Here is a 24,366-nt window from a genome sequence, read left to right as displayed (position 1 = left end):
GTAGCAAGCGCTGCAGTACTTTAAGGAAAAATACTCGCAGTTCCCATCAAACTCTGCCCTCCTGGAAGCATGTGATGAAAAGGAAGGCACAGTTCTGTGCCCAGTCTGAGCTGCTATTTGGATCTTAAAGGCTTCGTGGTCAGCTTGTACTTCCCTGTACAAACAGAGTAGGAACTTTTTATTTTTTTTTAAAGTCTTCTGCAACATGTGTGCAGTGAAAAATCCTAGGGCTTGATTCATCCCTGCATGGCAGTGAAACTCCCACTGATTTCAGTAGAGCAACTCTAGTTGCAAGTGGAGTGACACCCTGATGAAGCAGACAGACTATGGGGCTTGATTTGGAAGTCGCAGTGTATAGCCAGGAAGGAAGTAGTTTCTGTTTGACAAAGCACAAGCGTAATTAGGAACAATGCAGAGTTTTATGAAATACTATCAAATCCCACCTCCCTCTGCCACACCTTTGAGAAGGAAAGCCGTACACCGAATTGCTCTGCTCAACAGGAACAAAGCAGCTTTATTTTATAACCAAAATACTCAGTACCATAAACTGCGTAAGACAAATATTCATATAAATATACCTGTGCTTAACTGTACAAGGAAACACCAGGCAGAAGTCAACTATTTAAACACATCCTGCGTAAGCAATGAGACAAACCACACTACATGGTTATTTTGGATACCAGGGTCTCGGGCGCTCTGTGAAGAGCCACCAAAACTGGTGGATACCTGCTATAACCAAAGTTACTTTAATAAAAAGGTATGCAAAGAACTTTTTTTTTTTAAATACAAACTTTTGCAAAAGGATTAAAATGAACCCCCCCCCACCCCTCTCACCGGCACAGTAATATGCTACCAGAGTGCCATGACACATAGGAGCCTATCACCTCTTTCCCCAAGGACAGAAATGCAGCGCCCTGCTCTGTATCAGCTTAAATACATAAGGGTTTCATTTCTTAAGACCTAGATTCTGGTTTTGCACCATAACTCTGTGGGTGCCACTGGGGACATGTAGATATCTCCTCTCTTCCTCCCTGCATGTTTTTTGTGGGTATAAATGGAAAGGTGGGTGAGGCTGCTTTAAAAGTAAGGTGCTAAATGCAGGTTCCCTGGCAGGCTAACAGCATCTTTGTTAAACAACATGGTCACCAAGGTTTCCAGTTACCCAGCAACACTCATGTTTGGTGCTGCTAGCCCCGGCATGCCCATAGTATTTCTCAATAGTCTGGGCAACTGACTTCAAGAAATTGTCTTGGCCCACTGTCTAAGTAACTCAGCAAGGGAGCTGGCTGGAGGCAACACCTGTGGAGAGATGCCATGATCCATATTACGCTACCAGGCACCACACCAGATGCTCCAGGAAGGACAGAGTAGCTGCACAGCAGGGAATACACCAGCTAACAAGCCATCCATCAGATACTTTTTGATCTTAGTCATGGGTAGCCTATTAGCCAGGTGGTTTCCAGAACATACATTGTGGTGGCCAGATTTCAAAAACAGATTTTACTGGTCTCAATGAAATCCGACAAAAGAGCACCAGGAACAGCATCTTCACAGAACTGGGGATCAGCCCCAAAGGAAGGCTGCAAGCCTACAACAACCAAATGTTAACGTATGTCAGCAGGGTTTTCATCTGACTGAACTGACTTCTTAGCTTCTGAACCAAGAGTAAAATGACAGCCAGCGGGTTTCATCATTAGCCCCATGGTGCTTTCCCAGCTAAGCCGACATTTAGTACTTCAGAGTCACCCCTAAGGTTGAGAGCTGACAAAATGTGAGAATGGAAAAGAATTTTCATTTGCGTATTTTGACATCAGATTAAGGTCTGTCTTCACTACACTCACAGGGTGCGGTTGCAGCTCACGTACCCTAAACCAAGCAAGCTTTAATCTAGTTAGTTCAGGAACTGGAGCAATAAATCTGTGACAAGCGCACACGGAATCCTGGGTAATTGCTTGCAGATCCAGCGCCACCCTGCTGCGATTTCACCGCTCTGGTACTGAGCGAGCTTTAATCTAGTGGGTGTGTCTACGTGAGCCGCAATGACTCCCTGTGACTGCACTGCAGACATATAAGGGGGTCACCCTCCTGCAGGACTTTTGGGAAAACCCTGTGCAGATCCCAGACAGCAGAACGTTGATCATACCTCATGCAAAGATTCCTAATGTAGTATGGTCACTTCCCCCACTGAACTTCTACGGGAGGCTGCAAGGGTGTTTGCGCAAGAACATGCTGCAGGCCTGCAAAGGCTCTCTGCTGCTTGCAGGGAGCTGACCTCCCAGGCAGAGTGTATATATGCCCAAGGCTGCTGCAGGATTGGTTTATGGCTATAAAGGCAGTTAGGAGAAAGACCAGTTCCCCCATCCCACCAGCAGATCCATTAGGGATGAAGTTAAGTAGGCAGGAAATTTCTCTAGAGGATTAAGGCACTTCAGTAGCAATCCACTTGCTACTCTCCACATTCAGATCCCCGTTAAAGGGATAAAATCCTAAGGCCTCATCAAGACTAGCATTTTCAGAACCCAATTTTAGCATCACCTTTTTTCCAGCCTGTTGGCTACTGAAAGGCTTCAGTTGCCTATACCTGAGCAATGCAGACTTGGTTACCCGAATGACCACACACTATTTATCCGGGCCAGAACCATGTACATGGTTGTTGCAGGTAAGCCTGTAACCGTGTACTTCTAGGTACAATTGAATAGTGCTAGTGGTTTAGCAGCTTGTCTATGAACTCCACAGACTTCCTCTGAACCCTTCTGTGCAGTCAGTAAGGCCAGAATATTCAGAAGGAATCTACTTGGTTTGTTCATTACCAGAAAGGACAGAGGCCATGGCATCCACTTCCTTCTCATGTCAGTTTGAATCCTTGTGTTTCCATGTTCAGTATTTGACATTCTTGGAAGATAACTAGTAACTCACCCACCAGATCAAATCAGAGACTTCACCAAATCCAGCGTAACACCTTCCAAAGGATCAAAGTCGCTGCAATGTCTGACGAACACCAAAGACCCTGAATAGTTCCAGTTAGCCAGTCAGCATCTAAATGACCTTGCATCAGAATCCCTGATTTCCTCTTGTGGATAAGCACCTGCATCTTGTACCTAAGCATGGAGATGGTAAGGTGCTTGATTGTTTTTTCCATTCCATGGGCTCTAATCTCCTCAGGTTTTCAGGTGTTCATTTCCAGTTGTTCCAATGCTATCCTGGGGAGAGCTTATCCATCACTGCGTGATGCAGTTATCCCCCATATCCTGAGCATATCTGTCAGATATTGCAGTCCGTAAGTCCTCGATCTCTTTGTGAAGCTGCTTCACCTCCATCAGTTTCTTTGCAAGCACGTCTGCGTTCAGCAAGTCATCCTTCTCCTTAACTGAAGATTGCACAACTGTATAGTTAGCAAATGAAATCACATCAGACATACAGTTCTGAACAGGAGTCCTGCATTAGTGAATACATCACTTTTCACCAGACAAATTATCCACAGTACATGGCATTATTTAACACCCAACAGATACGTACAGGGAATTCAAATCTTTAAAGCCTGTGAATCAGAGGTCTGAATAGAACGACAGAGCATAGAGAAAGGCAGGTTTCTTTTAAGCCTTTTCAGTGTTCTGAAACCCAGGAGGAGAACATTCTATCTAGAGTATAAATCAGACATCCCCAAACTGTGGGGCACCCCCCCAAGGGGGACATGGAGGAATGTTCGGGTGGTGGGGGCTGGGCTCGGGCCAGCCCCCATGGGGGGCAGGGAAGGAGTGCCACCCAGCCCTATTCTGCCCCTGGCCCCCGCCAGAACTCCGCTCCCAGCCCCACCCCGCAGAGCCACAGCCCTGCTTTCTGCCCCAGCTCAGGGGGAGCGTGACCCTGAAAAAAGTTTGGGGACCACTGATATAAACTAATTATTCTGTTTCACCCAGCCCATGAACCAAAGCCCCCCCGCCCCCCCTGACTCCGAGATTCCATCACTCTAGTCCCTTGTGTACTTACAGTGAATGCCCAGGAGCAGGGAAAGGTTGGGATCCTTGCCCTGCGCTCTTTGAGTCACAATGCTGTAGACAGACTGCAAATCCTGTAGGCAGCTGGCCAGTTCACTGTGTAACTCATGGGCGAGATGAGCTGTCCCAGCAGGAAGCAGTTGGTTCATCTCTACCTGCTGGAGGTGCTCCTGTAGGGTCAAATTCTTCTCAATCAGATCCTGATTCTGCACTGAAAGCTGAAGAAACAAAGTAACATTAGCTAAGTCTTAACTATGTCAGATAAGACAGCTGATTCTAATGGCCCCTCAGTGTGGAGCAGGCATTACAGACTTTCGTTGCATTAAAATGTTTGGGTACTGTCCAGAATCTATTCTCTGAATCAGGATGTTTTCTTTTCACAGGAATGGAAATTTGTGTCTTGCCAGCAGAGGGATATACTTTTAGCAGTGTAGATACTGGTGGTGGTGGTGACCAAAAGGGTGGGTTTATATTAAGAATGGCCTCTGGATTCAAACCCAACTAGAACAGTTTAAAGTCAAATGTTGGGCCTGACCACCACAACACGAGGGTTTCTTAAATAGGAGCCAGCTTCTCTCAAAAGGTAAAAATATAAAAATCAACAGGACAGGAAGCGCCTTATCCCACTATCTCCCTGGCGGCCTCAGTCTGGATAATAATGCAGAGGCTTCCAAGGGATGCCTGTGCTCTTTCTCCCTTCTCTTCGCCCAACTCGATGCAGGCTGAATTCTCCCTCAGGAGACACACTCAGTGCTTGGGTCACGTTCAGGCGACAGATGGAATTCAACCTAGACTCTTTCATTCATGGCTCATGAGGCTCTGGCACAGGGGTCGGCAACCTGCGGCAGGCATGCCAAAGGCGGCACACAAGCTGATTTTTAGTGGCACTCTGCTACCAGCCAGGGTCCCAGCTGCCAGCCCCGCTCAGCCTGCTGCCTGCCTGGATGGATGGAACCAAGGGCCGGCAGCAGGCTGAGTGGGGCCGGCGACCAGGACCCCACCTGGCATGGGCCAGTGGACGGAACCCCAGACCGGCAGTGGGCTGAGCAGCTCAGCCCGCTGCCGGCCCGGGGTCCCAGCCGCCAACCCCTGTAAATGTAAAATGTATTACTGGCACGCAAAACCTTAAATTACAGTAAATAAATGAAGAATTGGCACTCCACTTCTCAAAGTGCCGACCCCTGCTCTGGTACATAGTTGTGGTGAATAAGACTTCTTTACCGCACCCTGGTGGCCAAGTCAGTAACTACAACTACAATCCACACAGCTGGGAGCTAGGGAGACAAGCTGCTGCATGGGTGCCACACATAGCCAGATCTCGGGCATTACAAAAGCAACACCTGGGTGGAGAGAGGGATGAAAGAGAAATTATGGTTCTAAAATAGAGACAAGGGAACCCCTTTCTGGAGCACTGTCAGGGCAGCTAGCAGACTCTGACAAGGTGCAGTGAAGGAGGAACCAGCAACGGCACGTTAAATCCCCCGCTACAAGACAGTTTATTGTTCATTCAGCTACTGTGTTCATACACAAACTCCAGTTCTAACCTCTTTCACTGCAGTGCGCAGCTGCTGCAGTGCGTTTTCTCTTTGCATTGCTTCCTCCTTCAGAGCCTGACTTGTCCCCTCTTCCTGAGACACCTGTTCTTCCAGGCTCTGGAGCAGACCCAGGGAGAGAAGTTAGTCCAACATATCTTATAATCGATGCTCGAGAGTTCCCAGACCTTCAGCATTCACACCTCTCACCTTTATTCGGGAAGACAACTGCTCCATCTTCTTCTGCTGTTTGTCCACAATCTGAAATCAAAAGCAGTTGCGTCTAAGAGATGAACATGCCCAAACTTACTCAGTAATACCACTTGGGATTTGCCCTACAAATCCGTTTTTAATCACTTTAAATTACAGCCTGGTTTGTGAAGTGCTTTCAGATTCCCTGGTGGAAGGCGCTAATAGGAATAGCAATTATGTACTGAGACTGGAGAGGCTGCATTCTTGGGGTTTCCCCTCCCCACTTGCTTCCTTTTCTGGATTCTTCAGTTTCTCGTCACTTTGATGTTTAAGCGAACACTACAGAATTGTACAGTTATTGCACCAAGAATGGCTATTAGACCCCTCCAGGCTTGGCATGCTGAGAATGGCTAGCGCTTGTATAAGTTCGTAAGAGTTTGAATGTTAAACTTGAACCCCTGTTTTAACGCCTGATGTGGAACAGTCGAAGGAAGGAGACAAATCTGAGTTAGTGTGGGGTAGTCTCACCCATGTCTGAGTTGTATATTCAGAGTTACCTTCCTGAGACAATCACAGTCTTTCTGCAGAGAATCATTTTCTGATTTCTGTTTCTCCACCTCCTGGACAGGTGACCCTCTGCCTGCACTCTTCACACATTGCTGAATCCTATCCTGCAAGCTGAGATAAACAGCTCATCAAAGGAACTGGCAAATGTAAGAAATTTCAACACAATTTGGCAGTGGTTCTCTTAAAAGAGACAACAGGAGAAACGGACATCTTCTGCCACAGAATGGATACAGAAGGGAAAAGCTTTTTCCACTGCCCTGTCAATGTTCTTCCATGTGACTTGAAGTGATTTACTTCTAAGGAATAGGGGGGGGAGATCAGCCCCCATGACCCAGTCAACTGTTGCCCTCTTTGCTGAGGCTGTCACAATGGGATGCTCAATTGTAGCATGTGTGATATAGACACACATTCAATGGCAACTGGTCCAAGTCCACAAGCTAGTTTCACATAGCTCCATGAATATGAACCAAGGGATCTGGAGCAGAAAGGCTTCATGCATTTCCCTGAGCCATACCTCTGCTTTGGAACAGCCGGAAGTTATGGTAATTCAATTTTATCTAGTAGTTACATTTGAGCACAATATCCAGAGACTCAATACAAGCCCAGTTCATAACTACGCTGCAGTAGAAAGATGCACTCTCGTGTATTCCACTTCTCTGTTCTCAGGATTCTAGAGCTACTGGCCTTCGCTACTAGGCAGAGGTCCGGTTCACTGTCATCTTTGGAGCTTTACCTGTGCACAGTGGAAAGCAACTCCAGTTCTTTGCGTTTTTGTGTTTCTAGCTGCATCTCCTGCTCTCTGCAGGCAGCCCGGACATCTCCAAGCTCTCTTTTCAGCGCTGTCACGGTTTCCTGCAGAGCAGAACTCTTCAGTTCTGATTCCTTTAACTGGAACAGAGAACATTGCTCAGCACTAACAAGTCTACAGATCCTCTGCCATACGCCATATTAGGGCTACCCTAGCAGTTGACAGGGACTTCTACTATTGATGTGGCAATTTACAGCCATAGCTCAGAACATTTCCCTTTCAGAGGGACAGATTGCAATTCTACTCAGCCTAGTGTATGCATAACCGGCAGCAGTAAATTGTGGCATCCAGGCTAATGCCTCAAACGCAACACTATACAGAGGATGTCATTTTACCTGCTGATTCTGTTTCTGATGATCCTCTAGTGTTGGCAGATCAGCCAGGTAGCGCTCCAGGGTCTCAATTCTCTGCTGTCTCTCCCGGTTTTGCTCAGACTCCTTTTGGCATTTCTTTTTCAGACTGTTAATATGTTTGTCTCTTCCCTTTATCTGCATGAAGAGACATTTGAAGGTTTGATTTGCTTAGGTTATAATTTCCATGTGTGTGCGTGTGTGTGTCTCTCTCTCTCTCCAGCTTGTCTATCAAAGCATTTTTGCAGCACCCATCACCAAGATATCAAACTGCTTTATCTCAGCAGCTTTTCTTTTCACTGGTATCTGAAAAATAACTTCATCCATTGGAAGTTATATGCTAGGTATCTGGTCAGCACAGAAGCTCCTAAGCTGCCCTCTGTAACTGCAGGTTTTTATTTTTGCTGGTGAGCCCAAGCAAGGAGCGGTTTCTGTACTCAAAGGAAGGATGAGCAAATACTCTTGGAATTTAAAAAAGTTACCAAGTGCCACACACACATTTATAAGAGGCTGCACACAATTAAAAATACGGTTAAAATTCTGAAATATAAAAATAATTAAAGCCGAGCAATGTGATGTCATTAAATACACACAATTTAACACAGCCCTCAGACTCTTCGCAAGTTGCAAATAAGGGTCTTAGTGTTGCAATGTGTGGGTGCTCCTGTTTTATACCTACCTCTGAGCCCTCTGCAAATAATCAGAGGAACTTGAGAAAATGCGAGCCCAATAGTTTCCCTGAACCCACTCACCACAAACTGCAGATTTACGTATCATTTGTTTTTAGAACTGTAAAAATAGGATCACTACATTACAGGGAACAAGGACTAATAGGGCTGAGAAGAGTGTCTCCAAATGGAGCACTCTTACTAGTACCAGGCAAGAATGGAACAGGCAGTTCTACTCAGGGTGTGACATTTATATAACAGAATGCCCAAGAAAAATAAGTAATGGCTTAGCCTCAAAACACAACATTTTATTAATTAAGCCAAGAATCATTCCTCATTGAATAGACAGTTTCAGCGTGTTTAAGTACTGAGTGTGATCCATGTGACACAGAAACGTGGATCCATAAGTCAGACTTTACCTCGAGCAAGGGAAGGACTTATGTCAAGAGAGGGAGTCCAACCTATTTATTGTACTAACCCTTACATTCGCTTCACAATAAAGCCTTAATTATATTGATTACTAATGATGATTTGCTAATTATAATTAAGAGTGGGTCTAGACAAGTCACTGATGTTACAGTGATACATACTGAAGAAAATTAAAGGGCAAAAGAAACTCCAGAGGTTTTTCTTTGCTTCTTTTTGAAAGCAAGTTGCTCACAACTACAGCCTGATAGTGGCTGAGGTTTCTCTTTGCTTGGGGGCTGCAAGAGAAGAGAGCAGTCCCAATGGCTCCACGTAACAAGTGGTGGTGCCAGGAATGGCTCCTCGAGCCAATGCCCATCACTGTGCCAACTCCCCCCTGGAGAAAAAAAATAAATAAAAAAAGGCATTGCCTCAGTTCTAGAGCACCGACAGTCATACCCTCTCCTCTTGTTTCTTCAATTCCTCTACATGCTTCTGCACGGTCTCCTTCAGCGTCTCCTGAATCAGTTTCACATCCACCTCGGAAGCAGCCAGCTTCTTCTCCAGTTCAATCTTTTCCTTACTGAGGGATTCGGTCTTCTCAGTAAACTGTGCTCGCAGGAACGAGTTCTCCCGCTGCAGCTCCTGCCAACAAAGACACCCAGCAACCAGCGTAAGGGTTCCCATTGTCCACTAAACCCACCTGTTAAACGTAACAGACCTATTCTCCAGAACAGCAGTTACAACGCTGATGCATTATCCACCCTTCACCGCTCCCAAAGATCTTCACAGCACCTCTTATGCACCTGCAGTATCAGCTCGCACACCGCTTGGCTGGTGCTGTTAGCCACCGGCATCAATAGCGTGACCACTGCAGTTTGTTCAGAAATCGAAGGATCTAAATGTCAAGAGCCACAGAAAAACCCAGATGGATTGGCACCAGCACACACCAGGAATGGACTTTTACCTTGTCCACCCCTCCTACGTGGAAAGGACCCGCTAAAACAAGCACACTGCAGCCAGTGGGTTTAGTGCATGCTATTTTCAATGGACTTCTTGCTGTTCCTACTTACCTGCATTCTCAACATGCAAATATCTCCATAGGGGGCAGCAGACCTAAGAAGAGCACTGTGAACCTGCAGCTCACTCTCACGCACCTTCTGCTCCAACTGGGAGATGTGCTGCCTCTGCCTGCCCAAAAACAAAAGACAGATCAGACAATACATCCTTCTCAAACGTACCCCTTAGTTGTTGCTCTAGCCAAGAGGACAATACGCTCTGCCAGCTATGTAAACCCAGTACCGTCAAAAACACACAGCTCCTCAGTCACTGCCCTACATCGTGACAAAAAACGCAGCTACATATTTTAAAAATAGCCTGCACAGGAATAGCAATTTTTAAAGACTTGAAAGCGTTTGTCAAAAACATGCTTGTTTTTAGCATTAAAAATTTGAGGTCTCATCTGCCCTGCAAGTCTCTATGGTGACTGGAGAATTTACTGGTGAAATTGCATATGTCAGAAGAGTTAAGCTGAGCAAATGACAGGGGTAGGGATTTTTAGTCCAAATGTTTAAAACTTCATGTGTGTTAACACCTGACATCAACAGTCAATAAGCACTTTGGAGACAGGACAGATTTGTTAAAGATTCACCAGCCCAAAATAAACATCCCCGAGATCCCAAAGAGCAAAACGAGGAAGAGCAGACGTGGCATTCCAAATGTTTCTCATGTAAACAAACAGGAGAACACAGTTTAAAAGCTTTTAGCTCTTCTTTCTCCGTCACAAAGCAGGAAAAAAGCACAAACGCAGTTTTTAAAAATCCTTTGCAGATCCTCTAAGTTAGCCAATGCTGCTAAGGAATCACCTGTCTCACTTCCTCACTATTTGCTTCCATGGGAATCACTCTGAAATCTCATGGAAGAAAAGGGCATTTCTTCAGATGTTTTCTTACAATTACTATGTTATTTGTTAGTTTCAATAAAAACCCACAGGATCTAGCATTTGTGTTTTTTTCTTACTGCTCTCTCCTGAAATACTTCCTACCTGTCAATGAGGATCTCTTTTTCCTTAAGTAGATTCTCACTGGTGTTCAGGATACTGACCCACTGGGCTGGATCAGAGGAATGCAGTGAAGTAGCATACATTGAAGGTTGGTGGCAAGCAGCTCCATTTTGTAACTGGGAAAAAAAAAAAAAAAAGAGAATAGGAAGGAGTGGCTTAAGTTTCACAGAAGGTAACAGCAACATTGCTGAGGCTATTTTTGTGCACTGTGTGCTCATCTGGCACGCGAGCAAGCAGAAAGTTCATCTGGTACGGAGCTATTTCAGCCTGTGTCTGGGCTCTGGGAACAAGTCATTTTGGCTGAGCTTGGGCAATGAGTTTATTGAATAATTTTAGACCACTGTGCTGTCTCATTGGAAGCCATTCGTTTCTAATATTGCTACCCACCAACTGCTCACTAAACAAAATTGCTCCCCTCCAGTGAAAGACTGATATTTTCATAAAAATCTACTTAAAATTGTTCCAAAAGTCTAGATACGGAGCGAGGTTAGTCTGCTAGTTGAAATACTGATATCCACCATCTTCTATCTACATACGTTTCCCCTGTACTTTCCGTTGGAAAGGGTAATCACCACCTGATTTAAACTATTGTGTAGCATTGCTGTGTTACGTTACATCGGGGTGGGGAATCTACAGGCCAAATCCGGACTGCTGCTTCATTCCATCCGGCCCACAGCAAGTGTCCACAATGCAGGCTGGAAGTCCTGAGCCTCAGTGCCCCTCTGCAGGGCTGGAGCCACAAGCGCTAGCTCGCTGGGTTGCCAGAAGTCCGGTCAGCTCCACGCAGCTCCCGGCATGTCTCTGCAGCCCATAGGAGCAGGGGCAATTAGGGAAGCTCTGCGCACTGCCCCCACCCCCAATGCCAGCTCCGCAGCTCCCATTGGCTGGGAACCGCAGCCAATGGGAGCTGCGGGGGTGGCGCCTGTGGGCAGCAGGCACCACACAGAGCCCCCTGGCTCCTCCGCCTAGGGGCCAGAATGGAGCCGCCTGAAGTGAGCACCACCTGGCTGGAGTCTGTACCCCGAACCCACTGCCCCAGGTCGGAACCCCCTCCTGCACCCTAACTTCCTCGTAGACTCTGCGCCCCCACTGCAAACCTCTTGGCCCCAGCCTGGAGCCCACTCCTGCACTCCCAGCCAGAGCACTCACCTCCTCCCACACCCCAACCCTCTACCCCACCCTGGAGCCCCCTCCTGGCACCCTGAATGCCTCATTTCTGGTCCCACCCGGGAGCCTAGGGGAAGCCCCGAGCCTCTGCGCCCTTCCCTGTCCTCCCAAAGGGCTGGAGCCACAAGCGCCGGCTTGCCCCCTGCAGGGGGGAAGCCCCAAGCCTCCGCACTCCCCCATGGGGCTGTGTGTGTGGCATGCCAATGATTTTTTCTGTGGGTCAGTGGCCCGATAGAAAAAAGGTTCCCCACCCCTGCGTTACATGGTTGCCGCATTTCAGTGATGTGAGGAATGACACATGTATATGTAGATAGTTTTGAGATAATTTGTATAAAAATGTGTAATAGAAGCATGAGACATTCCCCCCATTACTGCATTAGTCAGGAATTGTGGTTACATTACATATAACTGCAAGAGAGGTGGAGAGGGAAGGAGAAAGCGATTTCAAAGAGTTGTTTTTTTAAATTTCTACCTGCATCTGTTCTACTTGCAACCGTATGTTGTCCAGCTGCTGCCTCCAAGCACTGAGCTCACAGACCCTCTGATGTGGATGCGAAGTGCAAGGCTCCTGCCTCCACACCCGAGACTGCGCCGCTGTTGGTTTCAAAAAGACATTATTGGACTGAAATCCTAATGGCACCAGTCTGCTCCCAGTGGGCCAAGTACCACCTCGTGGCTCACAGGCTTCACTGGCTCCTGCTGCTGGTTTAGTCTCTGGCAGCACTTTGTAAGGCTCCTTTCCTCTGTAGGTGGAAATCAAGCTTGGATCCTGGAACTTGTGGGCAGGGTCAGCGTACAGCGTATCCAGCAAAACAGACTGATTAAGGGTAGGCTCAATGGCAGGAGTGTCAAATTTTCGAGTGTCTTCCGCTCTCAGGTGATCCGAAATGGGAAACCAGGACTGCTCAAAACCATTTTCCTCAGAAGTCCCGTAGAGATGCAAGAGATCCATGGGCAGCACTTGAGAGGATTTCACAGCAGTAAGATCTCCACTTCTTGTCAGCCCTACATTTTCAGTGGACGATCTTGGTACCGCTGGTTTTGATGAAACTGGTGCATTCTGCAAAGAGCTTGGCTCACCTGTTGAGTAGAGTGTGGAGTGTGAAGTATCCAATGTAGAAGGCATGACATGGGCTGTAGGGATGGTCACTTGGGTTTTGATGGGCTGAAACGAGGAACTGCTACTGGAATTGCAAAATTCTAGGGAAAGGATTTTTGAGAGTTAGAATTAAAGCAACACTTTTCAATTAAAAGACAATTGCCACCTTTTCTTATCCTGCTAGGAACATTTCCTATGGTCGAGGGGCTGGGGGAGATCATACACAGTAGCAGTGCAAGGGCACATTTGCACATTGCTTTTTCCTTTATTAAAAGTTCCAGGAGCCCCATGATATTTATGGGGCCGGAGTAAACTGTAAAAGTGCAACAACTGCTATCATTCATCCTAAATCATTACATTTTGGCATTAAAATTCTGTAATCAAAACTTATTGATAAACTTATCTGTCTAGTCACTTATAAATAAATCCGGAAATTGAGTAAAAAGGCTGAAACTTACTCAAGAACTGAAAACTGAGGCCTTGATTACATTCTGCTCATCCCACAGCACAGCGACTCTGCACTGTAACCAAAAGCAATAGGAGCCTTTGCTAAGCCCATGATAAGCTGCAAAAATAGCTGAACACACATCACAGAGCACTTGACCTTAGAACTCCCCTGGTACATGGCAACAAAATCAGCCGTTCCTAGAACTAAAAGTAACGGCTCTGTCCCACAGTCACAGGAAATGGGACAAAGCAGAGCACACAAGAGTGCAGATCCGTCATCTCACGCAGCCACCAAACCTGATTACATGGAAGTCTGAAGTTATTCTTAGTAACTCTCAGGTTTCAATAGAGCAACAACAGGAGCTCAACTGGGCAAACACCAAAGAGCCTTCTTTTCCAATGTGTAGATTTTTCCTCTTCCCCATATATTCGGGCACCAATGCACTAATTTCATGTTTCCTCAGGCTAGCCTGTTTTCTCAATGCATTGGCATAAGGCCCATCCCGACGTGCTATTTCTCCAGCCCAGTTTTGGGACAGCGAGCTCGCATTCCCACATGTTTTTAACATCAGAGTGTTCTTATGAGAAGGAACGAAGTCACAATTTTAAAGTAACTGGAATGAGGAACTATGCAGGACCCTGTCAAATGTCTCAAGCTACATAAAAATTGTTAATATGAAGGATCATCTCTCAACGTTAACAAACGGGGCGGGAAGAATCCCTGCAGGTATCATCTCCCCCTAGGACTCCTTCAAAAGAGGAAACAGCCCTCCAAATAGACAAAAATACATGTTTCAAACAGACTGAGGAGAGTCGGTGCCGATTTCTTCACTCAAGTCCCCTAAACTTAGATTGTAGCATCCTGGTCAGGAGCTATTGAGTTCTATCCATGAGCAATGGAATCCACTGGAAATGAATCAGTCCCTTGAAGTGTGGGAATGGTCACCACAGTCAGTAGCATCTTATAACAAGTGCACTGATTTTAAAAGTCAAAATATGATTCTAACAATTATCAGTAATGCAAGCTTAATCAGAGCTCTTCAGAGAAGGGACATTGTCTTGCTGTATGTTTGTGGTGTTATCGACAACAACACCCAACTTTGAGTGCAGCTGGAAATTTTCTTGTGCTGAGAAAGACTAGAGGGGGAACCTCAAGGTGCAGGCATACAATACTTTGAAAAAATTATTTAGGAACACCTAGATTTTGAATCTTGCATTGTTAGAAAATATGGCAAGTTTCAAATGGTACCATACACCTGAGGAAGAATGGGGAAGTGAACAAGAAGTGTTCCTTCTAAGGAGCAATACAAGTAAACCCTCCTTATTTGTGACTGAAAGGCGCTTTAGGTTAACAAGCAATGTCCTACGCCAGTGGTTCTCAACCTTTCCAGGCTACTGTACCCCTTGCAGGAGTCTGATTTGTCTTGCATGCCCCAAGTTTCACCTCCACTTAAAAACTATCTGCTTACAAAATCAGACATAAAAAATACAAATGTATCACAGCACACTATTACTGAAAAATTGCTTACTTTTTCATTCTGTCTGTATGAAATTTTAGTTTGTACTGACTTCGCTAGTGCTTTTTATGTTGCCTAGTTTTACAACAGGCTAAGATCCAAATGTGTTGATGTATCCCCTGGAAGAGCTCTGCATAACCCTGATTGAGAACCACTGTCCTACGCAAGCCTCATTACTGCCTCAGACCAAACATACACAAGAGTTTGTCTCATCTAGCACGAGGTAAGGTGCAGTTTCCTATACTGCTGTAGAGTACATTACTTGCACACAATTAAAAAAGCCAACATGATGCGGTGGAAGTGTAGAAGCCTGAATTCAAGCAACAGAAGGACAAGAAGTGGATCCACACATAGTTATAAGTCAATGACCACAGTTTCTCTCCCCCGCTAAAAAGCAAAAATATGATTATTTCCCATTGATATCAGTGTCAGTTCCCCATGCGCTTAAAGTCATGGCCTTCTTGGGAAGCTTTGTGCTGCAAGGAGAACTCCAAACTAACAATCCCCTGATTAGGACTGGATACAATATGAAAAGTGACCTTGAAGAATGCATCTCACTACACAATCAAAATAGTCAAGTCTAGGTATCATTGAGAACTATTACACAAAAATTCCCTTGTTCTGTTTGCAGCTCAAGTCAAAGTATACCAACATATACCAGTCTCTATCCAGTTTAATAAATTGACCATAATTCATACAAAATACAGGTAAAGAGAAATATTGAGGAAATAGTTTTGTCAGGGAAATTGTGTAGAGTGAGATCCTCACACACACTATTGGAAAGTACATTAATATGAACCAGAGGCTGAAGATCAGTAGCTCTTTGTGCATTTTAAAGATTATTAATCTACCTCTGCCAAAAGTCATTTTAATTGACAAACTTGTAACTACAGTTGAAGCTAGAAATTGTAATGCAGTTTGGCTAATCACCTTTCAAGCTTTAGGTAAGATAATGAGTCTCTCAACCAATATAGGTTTGTTTACATTTTAGGTTATAAAACTAATGGCTAAGTGTATAATATTCTCATTACAGAATATGTCCTCTTCCCCTCTGTTTCATAATGCTAGGGCTGTTTTTGTATCAGGAGGTTCTTGACGCTTGGTTTATGTTGTAAGAAGAACTAGAAAAAATTCGGCAGTTTTACTGCAACGATCAGACATTCAGACTCACCCTCTGTGCTGTCTGAGCAGGAAGTCCCGATTGCTGTATCCCCACTGTCAGCCATACTTAAACAGTGACCAAAACGACTCTGGAACTTCACAGACAGAGTTGGGGTTTTCCAGTCGGTCTCCAAAGAACAGCTCTTTTGACCTGTATTAGAGTCTGGAAAAGAGTCACACCATGGGCATATAATTCAGAGCACTACCTATCAGTATTACACCAAGAGTGTGTTCCCCAAAGATCAACCTTTAGAACCTACACTGAGGGGAAAATATCCCCAGCCTGGTCCACCTGCTCAGAGATATTTGCCAGTGAAGGAGACCGAAAGGCAATAAATGAAGATGACTTTGCAGCTGATTTCAAAGAAATAAAGCTTCAGACGGCGAATGGAAGAGACTTATTAAACCCATCCTTGCCCTTGCTGGGGTGAACGGAGGAAATATTAGAAATTAATTTTACCAAGGAGACCAACAAGCCAATTTAATTTATCAAATGGAATTTGAACTTTTGGTTACAAAATAATTCTTCCAATTTAATTCAAATTCATTAAAAAAAAGTGAATCTCTCCAGAATGATTAGCAAGTCAATTTCTTGAGAATCAGCATTAAGCTGTAGTCACACATTTCCGCACTGTGTGGATATTAATTGTTCTTTGTTTGATTGCTCTGAAATACTGCTGCTTGAGAAATCTCTTTCCTAATGGCAAATCTTCTCGTAACAGGCACAGAGGACTTAAAGCAAGTCAGCAAGAGATGAAAGGACACCACTATGGAAGATAAGAATGCAATGCATCTCTCACCGGTATCACTGTGCATGTGCTCTGACGCAGCAGAGTGACAGTGTTTGCATACAGAGATAATACTAAAAAAAAACAAAAACAAGGAGTACTTGTGGCATCTTAGAGACTAAAACTGATTTAGGCATAAGCTTTTGTGGGCTAAAACCCACTACATCAGATGCATGCAGTGGAAAATACAGTAGAAAGATATATATACACAGAGAACATGAAAAAATGTTTTTCCAATTCCCCCCCCACTGTTACTCACACCTTCTTGTCAACTGTTTGAAATGGGCCATCCTGATTATCACTACAAAAGGGTTTTTTTCTCCTGCTCATAATAGCCCACGTTAATTAGTCTTGTTACAGTTGGTATGGCAACACTCATTTTTTCATGTTCTGTGTATATATATCTTCCTACTGTATTTTCCACTGCATGCATCCAATGAAGTGGGTTTTAGCCCACGAAAGCTTATGCCCAAATAAATTTGTTAGTCTCTAAGGTGCCACAAGTACTCCTCGGTTTTTTTTTGCTGATAGAGACTAACACGGCTACCACTCTGAAACCAGAGATAATATTGGTGATGGTAAAGATGCATTGCAATATTATCATATTATGAACTCCTCCTTTGCTGGATTTTAAGAGAGGTTGGTTGTATGTGTGACGATCTGTCCCTGGACACTCATGCAATTGTTTTGCAGACACAGGATACTAACAGATCAAGTAAATGTTTTAAGATTTTATTTTTAATAAAAAACTTTTGGTAAATAAGCCACCTCCTGGGTTTCCTAAGGAATCTCCTACAAGGATATGGAAGGAGTATGACTTAAGGAAAACAATTCACAATTCAAACCTGTTGGACTGGTGTGCTGGAACCTCAGGTCTGGGCATTTCTCGAGAGTGGCCATCACAGCTAGTCCAGTCAACTATAAAATTAAAGAAATAGAACCATATTTTAAATCAGCGTAATCCAATCCATTTTTGCCACTGGCCAAGCAAGAAGGATACAAAGCCTGCACTGACATAAATACTACAGCTACTCTTCACTAAAGGAAACATTTCTCTTCATTACATTTCACATTTAATTAGCACCTCCCTTCCAGGGCAGCGCTACTTTTCCAGTAGTGAACAGCAGTTAACACTTCAAGAAGGGCAATTAGTCTGGATTACCACACTTTTCAGAAATGGAAAATGTTCTGGTTTGTAACACTTTTAAAGTGCTCAGCATAAAACCTGGCCATATGTTATACTATCTTAGCTATTTATAGGGCATCAGCCACCATCATATCCAGGTATTCATTCTATAATTATTCAAAATTTCCTTTTACAAACCTCAGCACTTGGCCAGTTCATTTCTGCCCTCCAAAGATTACTTCATACAACTACACCCAGAAACCTGGTCAGTCAGTCATAAGTGATGTTACACCATCAGCTATGATCATTGCTCTATCCAGAGCTTTGGTTGACTTTATTGTATATGAAACCATCTCAAACATATGAACCTCCTGCCCAGAGTACACCTATAATATCTAGCACTTGCAAACGCCTTAATTATCAAATGCAAGCTCTCAGTTCCTTCAATCCTGTGAAATACTAACTGCCTATTATCCTGTTCGTGCAGGCCCCACTTTAATGAAGTATATTTTGCCATCCAAAGTCCTCATGGAAAATATTTCTATTTTGAAAACAAAGAGCTAATGATTTGGCACGAGTCACATGGTGAGACAGTAGGGAATGCAATGAGATATGGGGAGAAGAAAAGAAGTGGAGTTCCAGTTTGAGCAAAGAGAAACAAAACTTGGCCGGATAGCTCAAGTTAATGATTATGTGCAGGGCCCTACCAAACTCAAGGTCCATTCTGGTCCAATTTCACAGTCATAGGATTTGAAAATTAGTCAATTTCATCTTTTCAACTGATATTTCACAGTGTTGTGAAACCATGGGGGTCCTGACCCAAAAGGGGGTCATGGAGGGGTCACAAATCTGTTGTGTGTGTGTGTGTGTGGGGGGGTCATGGGCTTGCTACCCTCACTTCTGCGCTGTCAGCGGCCCCAGAACGTCCCACAGCCAGCTCCCAGAAATGGAGATGGGGCTGATCTCCTCTGTGCTGCTGGGAACACCCCAGCTGGGGGCTCCTAGCTATGAGTTGGGGCTGGGCTGGGACAGGACTTGCTCTTCCCCTGCACAGCTGCTCTGGGAGCAAGGCAGGTGATCAGACCCACCTCAGGGAATCCCCCCCTCCGGCAGGGCACTCCCAGCAGCACAGGGGAGATCAGACCTATCTCCACTTCTGGCAATCTCTTGCAGCTGCAGGAAGCCCTGGGGCTGCTACCCAGGCCAGGTACCCAGAAGTGGGTCTGATCCCCCCTCTCCCCCCGACAGTGGCTATGCAGGGGGAAAGTACATCCATCCCCTCTGGGCTGGGGGGGGGGCGGGATGCAGAGTAGCTGGAGACGTGGTAGGAGCCCCGGCTGGGACACCCCAGCCCTGCCCTCCAATTTCACAGAGGAAGTCTGGTTTCACGGTCTGTGACACGTGGCGGGAGGGGGGGCGCTGAGTGGCGGGGGGGGGGGCAGGATGCGAGGGCAGGATGCGAGGGCAGGGCGGCTAGGAGCTGACCCAAGGCGCGGGGGTGTCTGGGGACCCGAGGGACCTGGGCGCCCGTGGGGGGAGGAGAGGGACGGGTCGGAGGGCTGGGGGGGGGGCGGTGTGTACCCGCTGGAGTGGGGCAATGGGGGAGGGGAGAGCGGCAGGACCGGGGGTATATCTGGGGGCAGGGGCTTAGCGGGGCCGCGGAGGGTCAGAGCCGGGGGGTCCCGCGTCGGGCTGCGCCCCCAGGCCGAGGACCGGCGGGAGGCCGTTGCCGGGCGGACGGGGGAGGGAGAACAGAGGGACTTTACCCGCCCCCTCACCTGGCTCCACTCGGCTCTCGAGCTCCCCCCGCCTCCTCACTCTCTCGCGACGCAGGCGCGCGCGGAGCCGGCGACCGTTACAGCCGTGCCGGGGGGGGGGGGGGAGTGGGCACCACGCTAGCGAGCCACGCCCCCGCGCTGCGCCGCGCCTATCCGGAGCGACGGGTGCGCCTCGTGCCCCCCGCCATTGGCTCGCAGTGATCCGATCCCGGCCGAAGAGACACGAGCTCCGCCTTCCGGCTGAATAGAGGCAGCGCATCAGGGAGAAATGTCTGCCACCGGGACCCGTAAGGAGAGGAGGCGGGGCCTAGGGCTGTGACGCGATTGCCCCGCCCCCTTTCCAGCCCTCGCCTCCCAGCCCCTAGCCCGCCCCTGATCCGTCCCCTCTCAAATCCCAGGTCCCGCCCCCAGCCTCTGCCCCTCCCCCCTCAGTACCCTCCCCCGCCCCACATGGCATTGCCTGGGCTAGCCCAGCCCCTGCCCTGCCCCCTGCCCTGGGGGCCTTGCCCAGCTGCAGGCCCAGCTGCAGATTTTGCACCCGGTGTTGGCGGCTCCTCAACATCTGTTCCCAGCCCTCCTGCCCTGGCCCCCCAACCCCCCTCCCCCGACGTAGAACATCTGCACTGCTCGGTCCGCATCGCCCAGTGCAGGGGTGGGTCCCCCGGTCGTGCCGTGCACCCCAGGGCTCCTCTGCACTCGAACCGCTACCGCAGTGCCGCTGCGTGACCACCCCCCGCGTCCACGGGAGCGGGTCTCCAGGCCGGAGGGCGACCAGACAGCGAGTGTGAAAAATCCAGACGGGGGTGGGGGGTAATAGGAGCCTATATAAGAAAAAGACCCAAAATTTGGGACTGTCCCTATAAAATTGGGACATCTGGTCACCCTACCCGTCTGTCCCCGGAGAGGCCATACCTCGTCTATTGACCTAGTGCTGTCTACACCATGGCTCTGGTCAGCTTAACTACAGCGCTCAGGGGTGTGGACTTTTCACACCGCTGAGCGATGCAGCTGGGTCGACCTCACGTTTTAGTGTAGAGGAGGCCTATATCTCTACAAATACACTGGAGATAGCTGCACTGGAGAGCTACACTGGACCCCCCTGAGCCCGATTAGGGCCTGTGGGCACTACCCAGTACAATTAACCAATACCAATTATATGTTTCAGAGTAGCAGCCGTGTTAGTCTGTATTCGCAAAAAAGAAAAGGAGGACTTGTGGCACCTTAGAGACTAACCAATACTCCTTTTCTTTTCTGAGAATACAGACTAACACGGCTGCTACTCTGAAACATATAATTGGTATTGGTTAATTGTACTGGGTACAGCCCAAAGGCCCTAATTGGGCTCAGGGGGGTCCAGTGTAGCTCTCCAGTGCAGCTATCTCCAGTGTATTTGTAGACATATAGGCCTCGTCTACCTAAAACGTGAGGTCGACCCAGCTGCATCGCTCAGCGGTGTGAAAAGTCCACACCCCTGAGCGCTGTAGTTAAGCTGACCAGAGCCATGGTGTAGACAGCACTAGGTCAATAGACGAGGTATGGCCTCTCTGGGGACAGACGGGTAGGGTGACCAGATGTCCCGATTTTATAGGGACAGTCCCAAATTTTGGGTCTTTTTCTTATATAGGCTCCTATTACCCCCCACCCCCGTCTGGATTTTTCACACTTGCTGTCTGGTCGCCCTCCAGACCGGAGACCCGCTCCTGTGGTCTCTAAGGTGCCACAAGTACTCCTTTTCTTTTTTGCCAATACCAATTATATGTTATCCTGAGAAAGAAACTGTAACCTTGTTAATAACCCCATTACAGCAAGCTGGTGGACTCGCCTGAGATGAATAGCCAGCCCCTGGAGCATGCTTCTGTTCCAGAGCCCTAAGGACCGGAGCAGTTTCATAGCTAACAAAATTAACCATAGAAATGTAGGGCTGCAAGGGATTTTTAGAGGTCATCAAGTCCAGCCTCCTGCAGTGGGGCAGGACTAAGCCAGCCTAGCCCACCACCCTGACAGGCGGATGCACAGCTATAGTTTGCTTTACCCTTAGCACTAAGCACCGTTTTTTAAAAGGCCATTTAGGCACCTAACTACCATTGCAGTAGTTGTACCGAACAGCAGGCCAACCCCATATGACAAAATACTTCAGTGACCTGTCAGCATTCCTTGGGCTTCAATGACACCACTCCCACCTTGAAGGTAACTGATCAAACAAGCTCCCACCCCTGAGAACTTTCTCCCACGGTGATGTTCAAGAAACAGAAAAGTGGGAGTGCTTGGAGTCCTTTTTGTAACCTATGCAGGTGTTGCTGGCTGAAAGGGGCTATAGCAGGGCAAAGTATTTCTACCAAGCAAACCTGTATAGGGAGTGGAGGAAAGCTCGAAGCATTTTCAGCTACCAACTGTGAGAAAGATGCCAGAGTTGTTATGTAGGTTTAGAGCTGCTATTTATGCCACAGAGCACCAGTTGGGGGGTGGGGGGGGGGGATGCTACCCTCTGCTCAGCATGCCTTTCCACACCTGGCAGCATTTGAGAAGTAGAAATATGGACACTTGGGAAGACAAACATTGGCACCTTGCTCCTTTAAATACATCAGGCTAGAAGAGCAGAGTGTGGGGAAAAGGTCCATAGCAGAGACAGGACTAGAACCCACCTGGGCTATTCCCTTTCTTTTGCACCAACCACTGGATCCCCTGGCCCAACTTCTGTCACGTGGGGCAAATCTAGAGTAACGGCCGTGACCTCTCTGGAGTTATGCTAGGTTCATGCTGGGGTAACTGAGAAAGAATGTTAGCCCACTGCCTAGACACAGTGTAAAGTGCAGTGTGTGCAGTATATTGTGTACAGCACAGTGCACATGATGGAGGCACCCGGCATCTTTAATAAGGCATGTTTCCATGGCAATGAGAACCTGGAGCCTGCAGCCGCCAATTCACTTGCAGCTGCACAGCGATCCTAGTCTCCCCGCCCGCCATGTCCCTCAGTCTTCCAGAGCTCCCCTTCCTGTACACTCCCAGCCAAGCCGACCCACCCAAAGCCCCTGTCCCACCCACCCAAGCTCTCCCAGGTCCCCTTTCCCCAAGACCCATCCTCCACCCAGACACATACCCTCTTGCACAATGCAAATGCTGGTGTTCATCACCCTTCTCCATTTCTCTCTCACACCCTTCCCCCACCCCAATCCTCCAACCTCTTTGCCCTTCATGAAGCTATTGGGCCAAGTTCAGCCCTGGTACAGGCAGAGGCGTCATGTTGGGGCTGATGCGATCCAAGCAGCATAAACGGTCTAACAGAAGGCACTCTCCCCGCAGTTACCTCGGGTGGGGGTCAATAGAGCATTGCTCACTGGGGCCCCTTCCTGGTGCATATTCATGATTAGAGCCTTTTGTTATGTCTGGCCACGATCTAGGGCCAGAGCGGAACGCGGGGCAATGTTAATGTGTAACATGGGGGCATGGGGGGGGTCACTTAACGTTTAATCAACAGGCTTGAAATGTTAGGAAGGAAACGTGTTCACGACAGAGGATTTACAAAGTCAAGGTGATGTGGACAGTAGAACCATAACCAACATCTTCACCCGGGTTCCAGCAGCCTCCAGCCCGGCCTGAGAGCACCCTGGAGACGAGCGACGACTTTCTCCTTTCCGCTCCGTGCATCCCAGAAAACGCCTTCCCGATTGCACAGCGTCTCTGCCCGACTCTTCATCCCAGCCCGAGGGAGCCCCCTTGAAGAGGCTAAGAGACCTGGGCTCTTTCTCATCAGACCATGGCAACTGGCTCCGTGGCCCTTGGACTGGTGCTGGCTCCCATGGGATGGGTCTTGCTGCTGGCAGCCACGGTGACCCCGCAGTGGAGAGAATTCTCCAGGCGGCCCGGCTTCCCACGGGACATTTCCTTCAGCGATGGTCTGTGGGAAAGCTGCGTGGAGGTGATCGGTGTGCCGGGCAGGGCGTGCCAACCCATCCTCCAGGAGACTGCCATCTCCTGGCCCATGCAGATGCTGAGAGCACTCACTGTCATCTCAGTGCTTACAGGGATCCTGAGCTACTCTCTAGCCCATGTGGGGGTACGCTGGTGGACAGACCAGCCCAACCCCAAGCTTACGGGAACTGCTGGACTCCTGCTGGTTCTCTCTGGAGCCATGTATCTATGCGCCACATCTTACATGGCTTACGAAGTCCTAGAGAACATGGCCAACCCCCAGGCCCCCGCAGGGGACAAGTTCCGGCTCGGGACCTGTCTCTACCTTGGCTGGAGCGGCGGAGTAGCTGAGATCGTGGCTGGCATCTGTCTGGCTGTCAATTTCCAAAGGAAGGAGGAAAGCAGCTCAGGGAATGTGGCGGCTCCTTATCAGGTGGATTACTGAGGGGGGGCTACCAGGAAGCTGGAAGAGGAAACTGAGGGGGTTGGGGACTGTTCTCTGGGGGATTACAACTGTCTTTTCCTTGTGCACTGAGTCCATGTGGGTCTCCTGCTGTAGCCGCTTGAGCATGACTGTGCCTTTACCCTGCTGCGCTAGGATCAAGCTGCACATCTTCAGCCCCGCAGGACTGGCATTGCTGGTAACAGGATTATACAGGCTGGCCAGGCAGGGAAAATCAACACCCTCAATCAAGCTGATTTTAAAGATGGGCTGATGATCGTCTCCCTAATGAGGTGTCTCAGGGGCCGTGCCAACTTTGGGGTTTTACTAGCCTGTAGATTTGTCTCCCTGAT

The 24,366-nt window shown here is 47.7% G+C and overlaps 2 protein-coding genes across 4 annotated transcripts; one reads left to right on the top strand and one right to left on the bottom strand.

Annotated features, from left to right (window-relative positions):
* Nucleotides 1-480: 480 nt before the first annotated feature.
* CEP85 (centrosomal protein 85) lies at nt 481-19,753 on the bottom strand. 3 transcript variants are annotated; one of them, XM_084652551.1, is made up of 14 exons: nt 19,663-19,753; nt 17,604-17,676; nt 15,981-16,133; nt 12,219-12,946; nt 10,562-10,695; nt 9,591-9,708; nt 8,977-9,162; nt 7,430-7,582; nt 7,020-7,174; nt 6,277-6,397; nt 5,738-5,788; nt 5,540-5,647; nt 3,988-4,213; nt 481-3,382 (listed from the first exon to the last, which is right to left on the bottom strand). In XM_084652551.1, the coding sequence occupies exons 2-14, from the start codon at nt 17,656-17,658 to the stop codon at nt 3,219-3,221; spliced, it is 2,352 nt and encodes a 783-aa protein (XP_084508677.1). In that variant the 5' UTR covers nt 17,659-17,676; nt 19,663-19,753; the 3' UTR covers nt 481-3,218. The 3 variants fall into 3 exon arrangements, with proteins under 3 accessions (XP_084508677.1, XP_084508678.1, XP_084508679.1); XM_084652552.1 differs by lacking the exon at nt 19,663-19,753 and adding an exon at nt 18,592-18,611; XM_084652553.1 differs by lacking the exon at nt 5,540-5,647.
* A 3,663-nt stretch (nt 19,754-23,416) lies between these two features.
* Nucleotides 23,417-24,016, top strand: LOC311510242 (claudin-23-like; the record flags this gene model as incomplete). Its single annotated transcript, XM_084609767.1, has 1 exon — nt 23,417-24,016. One exon carries the CDS (start codon nt 23,417-23,419, stop codon nt 24,014-24,016), a length of 600 nt encoding a protein of 199 aa, XP_084465893.1.
* Nucleotides 24,017-24,366: the final 350 nt, after the last annotated feature.

The sequence above is a fragment of the Lepidochelys olivacea genome (assembly GCF_965140295.1).
Source record: "Lepidochelys olivacea isolate rLepOli2 genome assembly, chromosome: 19".
NCBI classification, from domain to species: Eukaryota; Metazoa; Chordata; order Testudines; family Cheloniidae; genus Lepidochelys; species Lepidochelys olivacea.
Note: the sequence above shows the minus strand (reverse complement) of the source record. Positions and strands in the feature narration are given on the sequence as shown.

What these genes read in the sequence shown, in the direction of transcription:
- CEP85 (XM_084652551.1), bottom strand. Translation starts at nt 17,658, where the DNA reads ATGGCCACTCTCGAGAAATGCCCAGACCTGAGGTTCCAGCACACCAGT. An exon ending in CTGCTCAGACAGCACAGAGG is followed by an intron (nt 12,947 to 15,980) that starts GTGAGTCTGAAT and finishes TCCTTTCCCTAG; the next exon opens with AATTTTGCAATTCCAGTAGC. An exon ending in TGCAAGTAGAACAGATGCAG is followed by an intron (nt 10,696 to 12,218) that starts GTAGAAATTTAA and finishes TTTTTTTCCCAG; the next exon opens with TTACAAAATGGAGCTGCTTG.